The sequence below is a fragment of the Lucilia sericata genome, unplaced genomic scaffold (assembly GCF_015586225.1).
Source record: "Lucilia sericata isolate MDLA Ls3-8-SP2 unplaced genomic scaffold, ASM1558622v1 Contig000517F_arrow, whole genome shotgun sequence".
Classification (NCBI taxonomy): Eukaryota; Metazoa; Arthropoda; class Insecta; order Diptera; family Calliphoridae; genus Lucilia; species Lucilia sericata.
Genome location: NW_023994530.1, coordinates 115,001 through 130,968, shown reverse-complemented (window position 1 = coordinate 130,968; position 15,968 = coordinate 115,001). Strand labels below are relative to the sequence as shown.

General features: G+C 27.5%; 4 protein-coding genes across 4 annotated transcripts; 3 read left to right on the top strand and 1 right to left on the bottom strand.

Annotated features, from left to right (window-relative positions):
• Positions 1-701: 701 nt before the first annotated feature.
• On the top strand, positions 702-1,413 carry LOC119605780. The gene is made up of 4 exons (XM_037959083.1): positions 702-837; positions 897-983; positions 1,044-1,103; positions 1,170-1,413. Exons 1-4 carry the CDS (start codon positions 771-773, stop codon positions 1,382-1,384), a joined length of 429 nt encoding a protein of 142 aa, XP_037815011.1. The 5' UTR covers positions 702-770; the 3' UTR covers positions 1,385-1,413.
• A 1,890-nt stretch (positions 1,414-3,303) lies between these two features.
• On the top strand, positions 3,304-4,102 carry LOC119605775. Its single transcript, XM_037959077.1, has 4 exons — positions 3,304-3,444; positions 3,628-3,711; positions 3,777-3,821; positions 3,882-4,102. Exons 1-4 carry the CDS (start codon positions 3,363-3,365, stop codon positions 4,052-4,054), a joined length of 384 nt encoding a protein of 127 aa, XP_037815005.1. The 5' UTR covers positions 3,304-3,362; the 3' UTR covers positions 4,055-4,102.
• A 6,829-nt stretch (positions 4,103-10,931) lies between these two features.
• LOC119605774 lies at positions 10,932-11,805 on the top strand. Its single transcript, XM_037959076.1, has 4 exons — positions 10,932-11,057; positions 11,247-11,330; positions 11,389-11,433; positions 11,499-11,805. The coding sequence occupies exons 1-4, from the start codon at positions 10,997-10,999 to the stop codon at positions 11,675-11,677; spliced, it is 369 nt and encodes a 122-aa protein (XP_037815004.1). The 5' UTR covers positions 10,932-10,996; the 3' UTR covers positions 11,678-11,805.
• A 3,297-nt stretch (positions 11,806-15,102) lies between these two features.
• On the bottom strand, positions 15,103-15,833 carry LOC119605776. Its single transcript, XM_037959078.1, has 4 exons — positions 15,698-15,833; positions 15,556-15,639; positions 15,430-15,489; positions 15,103-15,360 (listed from the first exon to the last, which is right to left on the bottom strand). The coding sequence occupies exons 1-4, from the start codon at positions 15,768-15,770 to the stop codon at positions 15,188-15,190; spliced, it is 390 nt and encodes a 129-aa protein (XP_037815006.1). The 5' UTR covers positions 15,771-15,833; the 3' UTR covers positions 15,103-15,187.
• Positions 15,834-15,968: the final 135 nt, after the last annotated feature.

The window sequence follows — 15,968 nt, the reverse complement described above, 5'->3', positions numbered from 1 at the left end:
GTTCTAGTTCAGTTCTAGTTCAAATCTAGTTCAGATCTAGTTCAGATCTAGTTCTGTTCTAGTTTAGTTCTAGTTCATTTCTAGTTCAGTTCTAGTTAAGTTCTAGTTCAGTTCTAGTTCAGTTCTAGTTCAGTTCTAGTTAAGTTCTAGTTCAGTTCTAGTTCAGTTCCAGTTCAGTTCTAGTTCAGTTCTAGTTCAGTTCTAGTTCAGTTCTAGTTCAGTTCTAGTTCAGTTCTAGTTCAGTTCTAGTTCAGTTCTAGTTCAGTTCTAGTTCAGTTCTAGTTCAGTTCTAGTTCAGTTCTAGTTCAGTTCTAGTTCAGTTCTAGTTCAGTTCTAGTTCAGTTCTAGTTCAGTTCTAGTTCAGTTCTAGTTCAGTTCTAGTTCAGTTCTAGTTCAGTTCTAGTTCAGTCTTGTATATAGTCTAGCCTATAGTCTTTTCTATAGTCTATTCTATAGTCTAGTCTGTAGTATATTCTATAGTCTAGTCTATAGTCTAGTCTATATTCTAGTATATAGTCTAGTCTATAGTCTATTATATTTATAGTCAAAATAATATGAATCTGAGTTTGTGATAATGAACCAAAATGAATACATTATTAATTAAATTACATGATGACGAATAATTACATCAACTTATTCATAGACATTTTCTTTTTTATAGTACTGGTATCAATAAAAAGCCGCAAAATTCTCTTTTCATTAGGTTTTCTGAAACATTTGATTTAGCATCCTTTTAGCACGTGCACGGAAATCTAGAAAATCTTGCAAAAATGTTTTTTAAATATTTTCTAATTTGTTGCCTATTTCAACAGTTGTTGGCAGATTGGTTATCTGATGGTAATAAAAAAAATATTTCTTATGATAAAGATTATACAAATTCTATCCTTCTGTTATAGACTGTATACTTGCCGAAAGTCATACAGAGCTCTTAGCACGCAATCGTCTTTATGATGCTAAGGAGGCTTGCGATATCACTGACAACGGTAAAATTTGAACTCATAGAGACTGAACTAAACTGCTATTTATTAATCATATTGTTGCAGGCAAATGTTACGGAGCAACCGGCAATGATCAATCTGAAAGCGAAGCTTGTGTTGCCTATAGTAAGATCATTTTCTTTGGATTTCTTACAAATTAGTGAATTCACTTCATATATGCTCTCTTTTTAGATAACTGTTTGAAAGAGGTATTAGATGTTTATCAATTTTCTATTAAAGATTATGAATATGCAACAAATCTATTTACCGAGTCCATCACAGAAGTTTGTAATGAATGTAATGGATTTTTAAAATATGCAAAAGTTTTCCATAATTTATTTCAATTACATTTAATGTGCGAATATAAGTATTACATTGATAAAGCTAAGTTACAGCACAATATGTAAATAAAAGAGTAATATTTGTTCATGATCGATACATTTAAGAACTACTGCAACTAATGGGACAATTTTATAAATACGTACTGATCAGGATAATATAAAAAATATATAGTTTTTAAAAGAGTCCTCGAAATGGGTATCAAAAATTACGTAATTTTGAGTTTATCGCGGGAGAAATAGATCGATTTTTTGTTAGACTATTGCTGGACCGCAAAACGGTTTTTAAAAAATTATTTAGTCAGTTAGTCAGTTATTTAGTTAGTTAGTTAGTTAGTTAGTTAATTAGTTAGTAGTTAGTTAGTTAGTTAGTTAGTTAGTTAGTTAGTTAGTAGTTAGTTAGTTAGTTAGTTAGTTAGTTAGTTAGTTAGTTAGTTAGTTAGTTAGTTAGTTAGTTAGTTAGTTAGTTAGTTAGTTAGTTAGTTAGTTAGTTAGTTAGTTAGTTAGTTAGGTAGTTAGTTAGGTAGTTAGTTAGTTAGTTAGTTAGTAGTTAGTTAGTTAGTTAGTTAGTTAGTTAGTTAGTTAGTTAGTTAGTTAGTTAGTTAGTTAGTTAGTTAGTTAGTTAGTTAGTTAGTTAGTTAGTTAGTTAGTTAGTTAGTTAGTTAGTTAGTTAGTTAGTTAGTTAGTTAGTTAGTTAGTTAGTTAGTTAGTTAGTTAGTTAGTTAGTTAGTTAGTTAGTTAGTTAGTTAGTTAGTTAGTTAGTTAGTTAGTTAGTTAGTTAGTTAGTTAGTTAGTTAGTTAGTTAGTTAGTTAGTTAGTTAGTTAGTTAGTTAGTTAGTTAGTTAGTTAGTTAGTAGTTAGTTAGTTAGTTAGTTAGTTAGTTAGTTAGTTAGTAGTTAGTTAGTTAGTTAGTTAGTTAGTTAGTTAGTTAGTTAGTTAGTTAGTTAGTTAGTTAGTTAGTTAGTTAGTTAGTTAGTTAGTTAGTTAGTTAGTTAGTTAGTAGTTAGTTAGTTAGTTAGTTAGTTAGTTAGTTAGTTAGTTAGTTAGTTAGTTAGTTAGTTAGTTAGTTAGTTAGTTAGTTAGTTAGTTAGTTAGTTAGTTAGTTAGTTAGTTAGTTAGTTAGTTAGTTAGTTAGTTAGTTAGTTAGTTAGTTAGTTAGTTAGTTAGTTAGTTAGTTAGTTAGTTAGTTAGTTAGTTAGTTAGTTAGTTAGTTAGTTAGTTAGTTAGTTAGGTAGTTAGTTAGGTAGTTAGTTAGTTAGTTAGTTAGTTAGTTAGTTAGTTAGTAGTTAGTTAGTTAGTTAGTTAGTTAGTTAGTTAGTTAGTTAGTTAGTTAGTTAGTTAGTTAGTTAGTTAGTTAGTTAGTTAGTTAGTTAGTTAGTTAGTTAGTTAGTTAGTTAGTTAGTTAGTTAGTTAGTTAGTTAGTTAGTTAGTTAGTTAGTTAGTTAGTTAGTTAGTTAGTAGTTAGTTAGTTAGTTAGTTAGTTAGTTAGTTAGTTAGTTAGTTAGTTAGTTAGTTAGTTAGTTAGTTAGTTAGTTAGTTAGTTAGTTAGTTAGTTAGTTAGTTAGTTAGTAGTTAGTTAGTTAGTTAGTTAGTTAGTTAGTTAGTTAGTTAGTTAGTTAGTTAGTTAGTTAGTTAGTTAGTTAGTTAGTTAGTTAGTTAGTTAGTTAGTTAGTTAGTTAGTTAGTTAGTAACTAATTTTGTTCTACTCGGATCCACCTTTCAGAAAAATAGTACCACTTCCCAGGTATTTATTTTTGTAATTAACCCAACTTTAGAGGAATACTTCTCAAGGCCCCTTAAATTTTTCTCCCGCTAGGTGTACCCGTTCTTCAATTTATCTATTGTGAACAAATTCTATTCCTGTAGATGAATAAATACATTAATTATTGAGTTGCACATGATGAGGAATAATTTTACTTAAAATTATTCAGAAATACATACATATTTATATGTGCTGTTATAGAATTGGTTCAATATAAAGACTCAAAATTCGAAGCATTTTCGAAAGCTTTTTAACTAAGAACCTTTAAGCGAGAGCTCGTTTATCATGAAACGGTCTTTTATAAAAATTTTGTTTAAATATTTTTTAAGTTTCTGCCTATTTCAAAAGGTATTATCACAAGTTCCAGGTAAGTGAAAACAAGAATTTTACCTGGAAGGACAATCGACTTATAAAGTGATTTTGAGTCGATTGGTATTATTTGAGATGGGTGTAGGAACCAGAATAAACTATACCACTATAATGTTGTAGGATACATATATAGAAATGCGACATGATGCAAAATTATAGAAAATTTATTCATTCTTTATAGACTGTCAATTTCCTGAACACCATCCTGAGAACCAAGTAGCCAATAATCTTATCAATGATAAAGAAGCGTGCACTAACACCTATGGTAAAATGTTTTCTTTTACAATATAAAGTAAAATATGATATCATTAATTTATTATCTATTTACAGTCGAATGTATAAATACAGCTGACGAGACCTGTTTTGAAACATATAGTAAGTTTTGTTTTATTTTTTTAAATACATTAACTTTATACATAAATTGTATAATTTCAGATAATTGTTTGCAAGAGGCATTAGAGAATTTCAAAGAAGCTGCCGTAGATTATGATCTTTTAATCAAACTTTTTATGGAGGCACAAAATGAAGCTGATGTAGATTGCAATGCACTTTGTTTATATGATATACTTTTTAAGAAATTATTGGAAAATCATATATTTTGTGGATAAAGATTGTTTAAATATTGCAAATAAAGTTATGACGGTTATAAATTAAAACAATTAAGAAGTCTATATTCGCAATTTGCGGAATCTTATATACCCTTCACCATCATGTGTTTAAAATATATTAATTTTATAAAATTTCAATTATTTCATTTTTCCGACACTATCATTACTTAAGCAAGAGCAATATAAAAGAAACAATAATAACGCTAAACGAAATAAAACCAATATAACAGCAATAAGCAGTGTTGTTGTTGCTTATTTATCAAAGCTTGCAAAAGATAGATAGATAGATAGATAGATAGATAGATAGATTGATAGATAGATAGATAGATAGATAGATAGATAGATAGATAGATAGATAGATAGATAGATAGATAGATAGATAGCTAGATAGATAGATAGATAGATAGATAGATAGATAGATAGATAGATAGATAGATAGATAGATAGATAGATAGATAGATAGATAGATAGATAGATAGATAGATAGATAGATAGATAGATAGATAGATAGATAGATAGATAGATAGATAGATAGATAGATAGATAGATAGATAGATAGATAGATAGATAGAAAGATAGATAGATAGATAGATAGATAGATAGATAGATAGATAGATAGATAGATAGATAGATAGATAGATAGATAGATAGATAGATAGATAGATAGATAGATAGATAGATAGATAGATAGATAGATAGATAGATAGATAGATAGATAGATAGATAGATAGATAGATAGATAGATAGATAGATAGATAGATAGATAGATAGATAGATAGATAGATAGATAGATAGATAGATAGATAGATAGATAGATAGATAGATAGATAGATAGATAGATAGATAGATAGATAGATAGATAGATAGATAGATAGATAGATAGATAGATAGATAGATAGATAGATAGATAGATAGATAGATAGATAGATAGATAGATAGATAGATAGATCAACATCAAGAATCAACGCACTTATCGCTAATCTAAATATTCGGTTCAAGTCTTAAGACAGGGATGTTGAGTACCTATTACGTAACCCAATGCCTGAATGGAAATGGATAGATAGATAGATAGATAGATAGATAGATAGATAGATAGATAGATAGATAGATAGATAGATAGATAGATAGATAGATAGATAGATAGATAGATAGATAGATAGATAGATAGATAGATAGATATATAGATAGATAGATAGATAGATAGATAGATAGATAGATAGATAGATAGATAGATAGATAGATAGATAGATAGATAGATAGATAGATAGATAGATAGATAGATAGATAGATAGATAGATAGATAGATAGATAGATAGATAGATAGATAGATAGATAGATAGATAGATAGATAGATAGATAGATAGATAGATAGATATATAGATAGATAGATAGATAGATAGATAGATAGATAGATAGATAGATAGATAGATAGATAGATAGATAGATAGATAGATAGATAGATAGATAGATAGATAGATAGATAGATAGATAGATAGATAGATAGATAGATAGATAGATAGATAGATAGATAGATAGATAGATAGATAGATAGATAGATAGATAGATAGATAGATAGATAGATAGATAGATAGATAGATAGATAGATAGATAGATATATAGATAGATAGATAGATAGATAGATAGATAGATAGATAGATAGATAGATAGATAGATAGATAGATAGATAGATAGATAGATAGATAGATAGATAGATAGATAGATCAACATCAAGAATCAACGCACTTATCCCTAATCTAAATATTCGGTTCAAGTCTTTAAAACAGGGACGTTGAGTACCTATTACGTAACCCAATGCCTGAATGGAAAGTATACCTACAGGAACTGCCTACATCGACTTAGGATATGCCCAACAAGTAATTTTCTTCTGTCGTAGATTCAACATTGAAAGGAGTCGACAATATAGTCCAGCTTTTTATTGATTCATCGGCATGCTGGGTATATATAGCAAATCATGTGGAGCTTGGTTTTCTAGAACTCAATAGAAAATAGATTATAATAGTGGAGATCAAATAATGAAACCATTGCGGCGAAGAAGCACGCTCAAAGTCTATCGCTGAGTAGATCTTTACCGATATGATAGATAGAAAGATATAGATCTAAACCGATCGATATATTTATTACATTAAGATCCTGTTAACCGTTGCCAATCAAACGGCTTCTGAATGTTCTAATATCTAGCATTTAAAAAGAAAATTTTAAATCTACTTGACACAAAACTTTTTACCTAGAAATGTATGTATTTGTTCAAAGAATGCTAATTATATATAATGCGATCTTCGAATAATATATTAAATGAATTTTAACTGAATAGAAAATATTTAAATAATCACTTAAACGTATTCCTAGACATGTACGTTACTTTGCCGTTACAAATTAGATGACTATAAAAAGGCCCTCAACTCAACGATTTAAGATTCAGAATCCTATGAAGCTTTGCAAAATGTTTCTTAAATACATTTTAATTTGTAACCTATTACATTTTGTGTTGGCAGAAGATACACCTAGTAAGTAGAAAAATTCACTGATGAATAAAATAAATTGATTTTTTCTTTATCTTAAAGTTGTCTGTGCATCAGCGACCACTGCTAGTGATAGTATAGTGATCGAAGGTCTTCAAGCCGCAAAATATGCTTGTGATGTTAAATATGGTAAATATTATTACGTAGATGTAAAAATAAACGTAAATTAATTTCTTTCTTTCTTACAGAGACCTGTTTGGATGAAGCAACTGCTAAATTTGGAAAGCTAATCAAAGAACTTGATCCAAGTTGTGATGTGAAAGGTGAAACGAATGATATTATTGAGAAATATCTTGGTGTAAAAATATCGATTGTTTAAAGGTGATATTGGAGTTAAAAAAATGTGAAAATAAATAAGTGAATAAATAAAGTTAATAAAATAGAAATTATTATAGATTGATATTAATTTTGATACTAAGGGCAATCGATCTCACATTACAGAACGAACCTAAGTGATTGTGTAAAAAATCGTTCAGTTAGAAAAGAAAAACTTAAAATTAACAAAATAATTTAATAAGCAAAACAATTAATTTAGTTTGGAAAAACTTAATTTGTTTAAAAAAATCAATTAGTTTCAAGTATTTTCTTTTTAATTTGCCTTGAAAAATATTTAATTTGATAGTAAAAATCCATATATATTCACATAAACAATATTTATATAATTACTTAAACTTTCCCTAAAAGGTTCTCAACTCAACGATTTCTTATTCTCAGAATCTCTTCTAAACTTTAAAAAATGTTTCTTAAATATATTTTAATTCTTCAACTTTTACACTTTGTTATGACAGAAGATATGTCTAGTAAGTAAAACAAAATCACCCTTTTTGTTAAAAAAGAAATTAATTAATTTTTCTTTATTTTAAAGTTATGGCTGTATCAGAAACCTCTGATAATACCCCTATAAAAATCATGGGTGTTGAAGCTGCAAAATATGCTTGTGATGTTGCATATCGTAAAAATTATTGTTTAAACAGAATAAACGGTTATTAATCGATTAATTTCTTACAGAGAACTGTATGGATGAAGTATCTATAACATTCGGACCCTAGTTAAAGAGCAAGATTTGGGTGAAACGAAACGAGTGTTACCACTTAGAGATTTTTTGGTGTAAGAATACCAATTTCATAAGGGTGATATAAATTAACTTAAGTGAAAGGGATAAATTTTAGATTTCATAGAATAATATCTGGAATTAATAAAGTCATTATCACAATTGATATTTTTCTTCTTATAATAAAACAGTAAGTTTTTTGAGAAAGGTAAAACTTTTAGTCTAACGTAGGCTTTGCAAAAGTTGCTGGATATTCTCCCAATTAAAACATTTATAAGTTATAAGGCGGGAGTTTTCGAATAACCAAAGGAAATGGGAAATGGACTAGTCCAATCACATAGCTGAGTCAAAAGTTATTGAGAACTTTGAAGCACTAATACCAGATTGAATATCAAAGTCAAGTAATACTTTAAAGCAAGTATCCGCATGAATATGTGGCTACACGGATATCACTAAACTGGGGATCAAAATTGGACCGGAGATCTAAATTAAAAACCAATAAACTGAAATAAAATATCGTTTACCAAATCACAACACTGGATTCCAGGCAGAATTACGAGTAATAAAGAGATGTATAAAATGGATTATAAGATAATTAGACACCCAATTATATTCTAGAGCTCAAATGTATGGGTACCAGGCCCCTCGTGAATAATGGGAAAAGAAAGAGCAAATGGCCTAGCTATAAGAGGAAGGGAACTCGAGGAATTAATCTTGACGAATGCAAGAAAATTCGACGTAATCGCAGCTTAATCCTACGATTAGTTAGTTAGTTAGTTAGTTAATTAGTTAGTTAGTTAGTTAGTTAGTTAGTTAGTTAGTTAGTTAGTTAGTTAGTTAGTTAGTTAGTTAGTTAGTTAGTTAGTTAGTTAGTTAGTTAGTTAGTTAGTTAGTTAGTTAGTTAGTTAGTTAGTTAGTTAGTTAGTTAGTTAGTTAGTTAGTAGTTAGTTAGTTAGTTAGTAGTAGTTAGGTAGTTAGTTAGTTAGTTAGTTAGTTAGTAGTTAGTTAGTTAGTTATAGTTAGTTAGTAGTTAGTAGTGTAGTTAGTTAGTTAGTTAGTTAGTTAGTTAGTAGTTAGTTAGGTAGTTAGTTAGTAGTAGTTAGTTAGTTAGTTAGTTAGTTAGTTAGTTAGTTAGTTAGTTAGTTAGTTAGTTAGTTAGTTAGTTAGTTAGTTAGTAGTTAGTTAGTTAGTTAGTTTAGTTAGTTAGTTAGTTAGTTAGTTAGTTAGTTAGTTAGTTAGTTAGTTAGTTAGTTAGTTAGTTAGTTAGTTAGTTGTTATTAGTAGTTAGTTAGTTAGTATTAGTTAGTTAGTTAGTTAGGTTAGTTAGTTAGTAGTTAGTTAGTTAGTTAGTTAGTTAGTTAGTTAGTTAGTTAGTTAGTTAGTTAGTTAGTTAGTTAGTAGTTAGTTAGTTAGTTAGTTAGTTAGTTAGTTAGTTAGTTAGTTAGTAGTTAGTTAGTTAGTTAGTTAGTTAGTTAGTTAGTTAGTTAGTTAGTTAGTTAGTTAGTTAGTTAGTTAGTAGTTAGTTAGTTAGTTAGTTAGTTAGTTAGTTAGTTAGTTAGTTAGTAGTTAGTTAGTTAGTTAGTTAGTTAGTTAGTTAGTTAGTTAGTTAGTTCGTTAGTTAGTTAGTTAGTTAGTTAGTTAGTTAGTTAGTTAGTTAGTTAGTTAGTTAGTTAGTTAGTTAGTTAGTTAGTTAGTTAGTTAGTTAGTTAGTTAGTTAGTTAGTTAGTTAGTTAGTTAGTTAGTTAGTTAGTTAGTTAGTTAGTTAGTTAGTTAGTTAGTTAGTTAGTTAGTTAGTAGTTAGTAGTTAGTTAGTTAGTTAGTTAGTTAGTTAGTTAGTTAGTTAGTTAGTTAGTTAGTTAGTTAGTTAGTTAGTTAGTTAGTTAGTTAGTTAGTTAGTTAGTTAGTTAGTTAGTTAGTTAGTTAGTTAGTTAGTAGTTAGTTAGTTAGTTAGTTAGTTAGTTAGTTAGTTAGTTAGTTAGTTAGTTAGTTAGTTAGTTAGTTAGTTAGTTAGTTAGTTAGTTAGTTAGTTAGTAGTTAGTTAGTTAGTTAGTAGTTAGTTAGTTAGTAGTTAGTTAGTTAGTTAGTTAGTTAGTTAGTTAGTTAGTTAGTTAGTTAGTTAGTTAGTTAGTAGTTAGTTAGTTAGTTAGTTAGTTAGTTAGTTAGTTAGTTAGTTAGTTAGTTAGTTAGTTAGTTAGTTAGTTAGTTAGTTAGTTAGTTAGTTAGTTAGTTAGTTAGTTAGTTAGTTAGTTAGTTAGTTAGTTAGTTAGTTAGTTAGTTAGTTAGTTAGTTAGTTAGTTAGTAGTTAGTTAGTTAGTTAGTTAGTTAGTTAGTTAGTTAGTAGTTAGTTAGTTAGTTAGTTAGTTAGTTAGTTAGTTAGTTAGTTAGTTAGTTAGTTAGTTAGTAGTTAGTTAGTTAGTTAGTTAGTTAGTTAGTTAGTTAGTTAGTAGTTAGTTAGTTAGTTAGTTAGTTAGTTAGTTAGTTAGTTAGTTAGTAGTTAGTTAGTTAGTTAGTAGTAGTTAGTTAGTTAGTAGTTAGTTAGTTAGTTAGTTAGTTAGTTAGTAGTTAGTTAGTTAGTTAGTTAGTTAGTTAGTTAGTAGTTAGTAGTTAGTTAGTTAGTTAGTTAGTTAGTAGTTAGTTAGTTAGTTAGTTAGTAGTTAGTTAGTTAGTTAGTTAGTTAGTTAGTTAGTTAGTTAGTTAGTTAGTTAGTTAGTTAGTTAGTTAGTTAGTTAGTTAGTTAGTAGTTAGTTAGTTAGTTAGTTAGTTAGTAGTTAGTTAGTTAGTTAGTAGTTAGTTAGTTAGTTAGTTAGTTAGTTAGTTAGTTAGTTAGTTAGTTAGTTAGTTAGTTAGTTAGTTAGTTAGTTAGTTAGTTAGTTAGTTAGTTAGTTAGTTAGTTAGTTAGTTAGTTAGTAGTTAGTTAGTAGTTAGTTAGTTAGTAGTTAGTTAGTTAGTTAGTTAGTTAGTTAGTAGTTAGTTAGTTAGTTAGTTAGTTAGTTAGTTAGTTAGTTAGTTAGTTAGTTAGTTAGTTAGTTAGTTAGTTAGTTAGTAGTTAGTTAGTTAGTTAGTTAGTTAGTTAGTTAGTTAGTTACTTAGTTAGTTAGTTAGTTAGTTAGTTAGTTAGTAAGTTAGTTAACAATGTGTTTAATAATGTCTTTGTTTAGTTAGGGTTCAGTTCCATTTTAAAATTTTAATTTTTTATGCCTGTTACACATGATGTCCGTGATTAATTAGTTTACCACAAATTTTCGCTCTTATGGTCCATAAAAGACGCGAATTTCTCCAAATTTTTCAAAACATTCAAATTAAGAACCTCTTATCAAAATCTCGTGTATCGTGAAACTATCTTTTACACAAATGTCTTTCAAATATTTTTTAATGTGTTGCCTACTTCCACTGGTGTTATCTCAATATCAAGGTAAGTAAAATTCACTTTAGCTGGATGGACATTTAACTCAGAAAGTAATTCAGAGTCAATTGGTATTCATTGAGTTGAGTTTAGAAACAAAATAATAGGTCTAATATTGCAAACATCAGCTTAAACCGTTTTCCACTATAGTGCTATGGGATCAATTTCATTAGTACAATATCTATTCTTTCTTTATAGAATGTAAATTTCCCGAAAGCGATCCAGAGCATACAGCTGCCATTGATCTCGTCTATGGTAGAGAGTATTGTGTTGATATGTATGGTAAATTGTGTGTTTTTAGAATAGAAAGAAATGTCATTAATTAATTACTATTTTGCAGTCAAATGTTCAAATGCACACAGCGACACTTGTATGGAATTATATGGTAAATTTCTTTAGATTTTGGATTTGTTAAGAAATCAATTTACTACATAAATGTTTTAATTTCAGATAAATGTCTGAAAAATATGATAGAAGAGTATAAAACTACTATATCAGGTTATGAAGTTTCAAGAAATCGTTTTAATGAAGTTGAGGAAGAGGCTGGTATGAATTCAAATTGTGATTCAATTTGCTTTTATCAGATAATTTATCGGAGATTATCGGATGACCGTGTATTCTGTGAATAAAGGTGGCGTAACTATTAGATTGCAATTAACTAAGTTAGTGCATCCTTATTGAAATCTTTATTCATATCAATTTTCTAAGGACCCCAAATGACTTCAGAAATAAAATCTTCATTAATTAGTTTTGCTTTCGAGAACTTTTTTATTTAAAAAGTCAAATTTTAGGTAAAATTTATATAACTTGCACTGCTATAATTTTGTTTTTAACTGTATTTTATTATTTATAACTTTATTATTTATAAAATATTTGCATAAAAAGAAAATAAATATGAATAAAAGTAATTTATTTAATTTTTTTTTTCAAACTAATTAATTTTTATTACAAAATATATAACAGTAATACTTCCTTTTTGGTCGCTGAACTTTCTAAATGGAATTTCCAACTTCTAAATGTTTCTTTAAACAAACAAACAAACAAAACTTATTACGAAAAAAAAACAAAAAGTAATAAAACAAATCAAAACAGTAAAATATTTTCAAAACAATTTGCAAATTTTAAATAAAAAGAAAACGTAGAAGAAAACGAAAACAAATTTGAAAATCCATATATAAAACCAACCCACTACAAAAAAGTAATTTAAAATCCATTAAAATCATATTAATAAAACTATAAAAAAATTAATTTATTTATTTGTTTGTGATTAAAAAAAATATATAAAATTTTCCAATTTCAAACTTTTGATTTGATTAAACTCAACGAACAAAAACAATAATTAGTGTTTTCGTTTAATTAATTATTTAAACACGACTAGTGATCGGTACTGAAACCAGAACCATTTTAAATTAGATAAAAACAAATCTACAGACCAGATTCTATTTTCCTACACGATACCGCACTTTGAATTAATAATCAGCGGCTGCTGATGATATGAGTAGAAAAAAATGCGTCGAGATGTCGTAAAAATAAGAATTAATAAAATATAAAACACACTTTATTTGAATATTTATTATAATGTTTATTTTTTAAGTTTAATCTAATGAGTAGCTACTAGCATATTTTTTATAATTTATTTATTATAAATTTTCATAAACATTCATTTTTCTAAATGGAGTAGTATTTGTGTGAATAGTATCGAAATTGAATCATAGATTCGAGAATCTCTCGTTATTCTAATGATGTGGAAAGGCACGTCTATCATACTTCTAGATACAGTGGGAGAATAAAGTAATGGTCGGTTGGAAACAAAAACGGTTTCATTTGAAATAACTCCATCAGAACAGAGGTCGTGGGTTCAGCCACTAGTCTCATAACTAACTAACTAACTAACTAACTAACTAACTAACTAACTAACTAACTAACTAACTACTACTAACTAACTAACGAACTAACTAACTAACTAACTAACTAACTACTAACTAACTAACTAACTAACTAACTACTACTAACTAACTAACTAACTAACTAAACTAACTAACTAACTAACTAACTAACTAACTAACTAACTAACTAACTAACTAACTAACTACTAACTAACTAACTAACTAACTAACTACTAACTAACTAACTAACTAACTAACTAACTAACTAACTAACTAACTAACTAACTAACTAACTAACTAACTAACTAACTAACTAACTAACTAACTAACTAACTAACTAACTAACTACTAACTAACTAACTAACTAACTAACTAACTAACTAACTAACTAACTAACTAACTAACTAACTAACTAACTAACTAACTAACTAACTAACTAACTAACTAACTAACTAACTAACTAACTAACTAACTAACTAACTAACTAACTAACTAACTAACTAACTAACTAACTAACTAACTAACTAACTAACTAACTAACTAACTAACTAACTAACTAACTAACTAACTAACTAACTAACTAACTAACTAACTAACTAACTAACTAACTAACTACTAACTAACTAACTAACTAACTAACTAACTAACTAACTAACTAACTAACTAACTAACTAACTAACTAACTAACTAACTAACTAACTAACTAACTAACTAACTAACTAACTAACTAACTAACTAACTAACTAACTAACTAACTAACTAACTAACTAACTAACTAACTAACTAACTAACTAACTAACTAACTACTAACTAACTAACTAACTAACTAACTAACTAACTAACTAACTAACTAACTAACTAACTAACTAACTAACTAACTAACTAACTAACTAACTAACTAACTAACTAACTAACTAACTAACTAACTAACTAACTAACTAACTAACTAACTAACTAACTAACTAACTAACTAACTAACTAACTAACTAACTAACTAACTAACTAACTAACTAACTAACTAACTAACTAACTAACTAACTAACTAACTAACTAAACTAACTAACTAACTACTAACTAACTAACTAACTAACTAACTAACTAACTAACTAACTAACTAACTACTAACTAACTAACTAACTAACTACTAACTAACTAACTAACTAACTAACTAACTAACTAACTAACTAACTAACTAACTAACTAACTAACTAACTACTAACTAACTAACTAACTAACTAACTAACTAACTAACAAACTAACTAACTACTAACTAACTAACTAACTAACTAACTAACTAACTAACTACCTAACAACTAACTAACTAACTAACTAACTAACTAACTAACTAACTAACTAACTAACTAACTAACTAACTAACTAACTAACTAACTACTAACTAACCTAACTAACTAACTAACTAACTAACTAACTAACTAACTAACTACTAACTAACTAACTAACTAACTAACAACTAACTAACTCACTAACTAACTAACTAACTAACTAACTACCTAACTAACTAACTAACACTAACTAACTAACTACTAACCTACACTAACTAACTAACTAACTAACTAACTAACTAACTAACTAACTACTAACTACCTAACTTAACTAACTAACTAACTAACTAACTAACTAACTAACTAACTAACAACTAACAACTAACTAACTACTAACTAACTAACTGACTAACTACTACAACTAACTAACAACAAACAACTAACTAACTAACTAACTGTGTTGTCCATATAACCTTGTGGTACGAAGCCTATTAAAAATAATTTAAATTAATCCATTTCTTCACCTAGCCCCCATTCCAACGGCAGAACTTCAAATAAATGGCTTTGAGCTCATAATTATGTTAAATATTCCAGTATCTCTAAAACAGCACAACTTAGTTTTATATATGGGAATTTCATGTCAAGTGACCCAACGCAAAAAATCGATTTTGATGAAATTTGCATCAAGGTTAGTACTACGTCAAGAACTGCCAGACAAGAACTGTATGTAACTTTTCACCTATTGGTCTTAGCAAAAAATGTCCAAAGAAGTTCAGATAATGAATTGTTTCCAAAAAAAAAAAAAAAAAAAAATTTAAATTTGTGTCTGACATACTATCCAATAGTACTAACCTTGGTGCAAATTCCATCCAAATCGGAAGACATCAATTTTGACACGAAATTACCCATGTATATGATTTTATTAAAGAATATATTTCACAAAACATACATATAACTTTAGTTTTAAAATTTATTCACAGAATACATGTTCGTCGACTAATTTCTTAAAAACTAAATCATATTTACATAATCCATAGCAATCATCAGCAATACCGCTCAGTGCCTCTTTAAATAGTTTAGTGGCATATTCCGAATCCTCAATAATAGCTTCGTAATGACCTATTAAACTGTTTACACAGTTATCTTAAAATGTAAATGTTTTATGTTAAATAAAAAATTATTTTTGACAAATCCCAAAGAGAAGAAACTTACTACGTGGATAAGCACATGCTTCTTTTTTCATTTCATCCTCGTCTGCATTATAACATTGATCTGCAAAAAGATAGTTTTAATGAATTCCAGTTTATTTCTTTTTCTATGGAAACACATTTATTTTACCGTAAGCTTCATCGCAAAGCCCTTTAAAGAAATGCAGATCATTTGCTGCTGTGCGCTCAATGGAGTCTTCGGCAAATTTACATTCTATTAAAGCAAGATTTAATGTTTATCATGTGATCGTCTAATATATAATTTTACTTACCTTTAGAATCCTCCTTTTCTAGCAGTAACACCTGTTGTATTAGGCAATAAATCACAAAATATTTAAGAAACATTTGTGTAAGAGACAATTTCACGACATACGATGTCTTGCTTAGAGGTTGTTAATTGAAATGTTTAGAAAATGTTGTGAATTTTTATGTCGGTGTATTGCCAACAATGTCCGTGAATAAATTGTAATAATTGTAATTTAATGTGTAATTTAAAAATTAATAACGAATTTTTATTCACTGAAGATATTTGGTATTTGGAAG